General features: G+C 36.0%; 1 protein-coding gene across 1 annotated transcript; it reads left to right on the top strand.

Moving 5' to 3' along the window:
* The first annotated feature begins 2843 nt into the window (after positions 1 to 2843).
* LOC120284019 (secreted RxLR effector protein 161-like) lies at positions 2844 to 3425 on the top strand. Its single transcript, XM_039290846.1, has one exon. It carries the CDS (start codon positions 2844 to 2846, stop codon positions 3423 to 3425), a length of 582 nt encoding a protein of 193 aa, XP_039146780.1.
* The last annotated feature ends 324 nt before the right edge of the window (positions 3426 to 3749 follow it).

Here is a 3749-nt window from a genome sequence, read left to right as displayed (position 1 = left end):
TCAAACTCGTTATAATATTTGAAAGAGAATCTCTCATGTTGAAAAAGATTGTTGGTTCAAGGAAAAGCCCCAATGTCACAACTGCAAGAAGTTTGGGTACATGCAAAAAGATTGCCAGTTTTATTCAAATGAGCAAACCATTTACATTAAAGAGAAGAGTGGCGATGGAAGCACATTCTATGCATGTCAAGCAGTTGTTGATAAAAGAAATGATGTGTGGTATACTGATAGTGGGTGTAGCAATCATATGACCAGAGATGAGTCAATATTTTGCAAGCTTAATACAACCAACACTACTCAAATCACTATGGTTAATGGTGCCATTGTGAAATCAAAAGGAAAGGGCACGATTGTCGTTTCTTCAAAGAACAGTTGAATGTTGATTCATGAAGTGTTGTATATCCCGAATTTAGCACAAAATCTACTAAGTGTTGGGCAACTTATGGATCATGGTCATTTGGTTCATTTTGAAGGTGGATTGTGCAAAATCTATGACAAGATAGAGAAGAAAAGAAAATTCATGGCCAATGTGAGAATGTAGAAAAATAGAAACTTTCCACTCACTCTCAAGCCTGCCGAAGATGTTACTTTGAAGGCATGTATCAAAGATCTACCATGATTGTGGCATAAACAGGTTTGCATGTAAATTTTGAAAGCTTGAAATTGTTGAGCAAAAAGAAGATGGTATATGGCCTACCAATTATTGAAGAAAAGCATGATGTTTGTGAAGCATGCGCACTTGGTAAAGTACATCGAGACCCATTTCCTAAGGAGAAAGCTTGGATGGCCAAGGCACAGTTGGAGCTTATTCATTATGATGTGTGTATTCCCATGAGGACACCTTCACATGCCAGTAATCAATACTTTATAACTTTTATTGATGACTACTCAAGAATGTGCTGGGTCTACTTCATGAGGCAAAAATTGGAGGCATTCTCTATCTTCAAGAAATTCCACAAGATGGTTGAAAGACAAGGTGGCCAAATTATTAAAAATGTTGAGAAGTGATAGAGAAGGTGAGTATAACTCTAAGGAGTTTGACAAATTTTGTGAAGATGTTGGTCTAGAAAGAGAATTGAAGGTGAGCTTTACACCGGAGCAAAATGGTGTTGCTAAGAAGAAAAATAAAAAAATTAAAGAGATGGAAAGAACAATGATGTAAGAGAAAGGTCTTCCTTCAAGTTTTTGGACCGAAGCAATCTACACCATGGTTTATTTGTTAAATCGATGTCCCACAAAGGCGGTTGAGAGCAAGGCTGCATTTGAAGCATGGTCCGGAGGTCGGAAGCCATTGGTGAATCATTTGAAGATTTTTGGTCACATTTTCTATGCTCATGTCCCAAAAGAAATGAGACATAAACTTGAGGAAAAGGGTGAGAAATGTATTTTTATGGGCTATAGCTCCAAATCAAAAGGCTATAGGCTCTTTACTTTGAAGAGAAATAAAGTAATAATAAGTCAAGACGTGATTGTTGATGAAAATGGCAAGTGGGATTGAAAGGAGAAAGGTGTGCAAAATATGCCCATGGCAATTCAATAAAAAGTGGAAGAGCCACCAATTGTCCAAGATAAAGATCATCATGAAGAGAAAGAAGAGCAACTTCAATCTCCAACTAATGCCAGCTCAAGTTCTACTGTAAGCTCAACACTAATAAGAATGAGAAATCTAAGTGAAATTTATGCCACATGTAATTTTTGTGTTATAAAACCGGAATGCTTTCAGCAAGCCGCAAGAGATGAAGTATGGAGAAATGCAATGGAGGAAGAGATAAAAATGATTGTAAAAAACAACACTTGGGAATTGGTGGAGAAACCAAAAGAAAAAGATGTGATTGAATTGAAGTGGGTCTACAAAGCCAAAACAAACTAATCATAGCACTGTAGTGCATAGCACTATAGGCATGCAAGGCCTCAGAATCTATTACAAAATAGAATATACAATCAAACAATACTATAAAGTTCAAAGGTCAAGTTTAAAAAAAAGAAAAATACAAAATTCCACAATACAGATCTTAGAGTTTACAAACAGACAAAGATTTGATCTTAACTAGACTAGGGATAGGCTTGCTACTTGTTCACTCTCAGTGAGCTATTAAACTCCTGATCTAAAAAAAAATTTAACAATAGATTATGAGTTTGACAACCCAATAAGTACCCACTAAAAATATAGGGATCATAAAAGTTTCAAAATTTCAAAACTCAAATATGTATAATAAAATACAAGTTTATCGGATGGTTTGGTGCAAAAATACAAGGCAATATTAGTGGCCAAGGGGAACACACAATAACCCGGAGTTGATTATCAAAAGATGTTTGCACTAGTAGCAAGACATGAAACAATAAGGATGTTGGTTGTCTTAGCCGTGCACAAGGGGTGGCGATTATACCAACTTGATATGAAGTTGGCATTTTTGAATGGAGTGCTTAAATAAGAAGTGTATATTGAGCAAACGCAAGGTTTTGTGGTTGAAGATGAAGATAAAAAAGTGTAAAAGTTGATGAAGGTCTTTTATGGCTTAAAGCAACCACCCCATGCATGGTATAGTCAAATTGATACTTACTTCATGAATAATGAATTTAGAAGAAGCCCAAGTGAGCCAACACTCTACATGAAGCATGGGAAATCCGGTATGCTTGTTGTTTCTCTTTATGTTGATGATCTAATTGTTATCGGAAATGATGAGAAGATGATGCATGACTTCAAAGATGAGATGATGAAGGGGTATGAGATAAATGATTTGGAGTTGCTTCAATACTTCTTGGGCATTGAAATTGATCAAGGAAATGATGGTGTATTAATTTCTTAAAAGAATTATACCCAATCCATTCTCTCAAAATTCAAGATGGAGAATTGCAATCCGGTATCCACACCATTGTTGAAAAATGAAAAATTGATGAAAGAAGATGGAAGTGGTGATGCCGATGCGGCACTCTATAGAAGCTTGGCTGAAAAACTATTATATCTTACTACTGCAAGACCCGACATCATGTATGCTTCGGGATTATTGTCTTGTTTTATGCATCACCCAAGAAAAATACATTTTGGAGTTGCAAAGAGAGTGTTGCGATATATTAAAGGTACAAAAGATTTTGGGCTAATGTATGAAAAGAAGGAGAATGAGAAATTTAAGTTGTTTGGCTTCTGCGATGGTGATTGGGCCAGTCATGTGGATGACTGGAAAAGCACATCCAGTTATGCATTTACACTTGGATCAAGTGTATTCTCATGGGCATCTAAAAAGCAAGAAAGAGTAGCACATTTCACCATGGAAGCCGAATATGTGTCAGCAATTGAAGCTATAATACAAATTGTGTGGTTGAGGAATGTTCTTGGTGATATGGTGGAGAAGCAAGATAAGGCCACCATTCTATTTTGTAATGACAAATCTGCAATAGCAATGTCAAAAAAAATCCATCTTCCATAGCCGAACGAAGCACATTAACCTCAAGTATCACTATATTTAGGAAGCGGTTGAAGGTGATCAAGTTCTCATCATGCATGTCAAGACTAATAGTCAAGTTGCGGACATCTTCACCAAAGCACTTTCAAGTGAGAAGTTATTTATCTAAGGGAACTATTGGGTCTGTCATTCAAAGTATTAAGGGGGAGTGTTAAATTTAATACTTTTGTTACTATATGTTGGTTGAGTTGGTTTTGTGTTTGAATGTATCAAAATAGAGGGTTTATGATTATATGTCTATTGGGCTTTAATTAGGAGTAGTTAGACAAGTCTTTTATGCTTTCTTGA

Source organism: Dioscorea cayenensis, chromosome 19, assembly GCF_009730915.1.
Source record: "Dioscorea cayenensis subsp. rotundata cultivar TDr96_F1 chromosome 19, TDr96_F1_v2_PseudoChromosome.rev07_lg8_w22 25.fasta, whole genome shotgun sequence".
Lineage (NCBI taxonomy): Eukaryota > Viridiplantae > Streptophyta > Magnoliopsida > Dioscoreales > Dioscoreaceae > Dioscorea > Dioscorea cayenensis.
The sequence above is the reverse complement of the archived record's forward strand: the minus strand, read 5'-3'. Positions and strand labels throughout refer to the sequence as shown.

Bases quoted from the DNA above. Each gene is read 5' to 3' on its own strand.
- LOC120284019 (XM_039290846.1), top strand. From the start codon at position 2,844: ATGGAGAATTGCAATCCGGTATCCACACCATTGTTGAAAAATGAAAAA.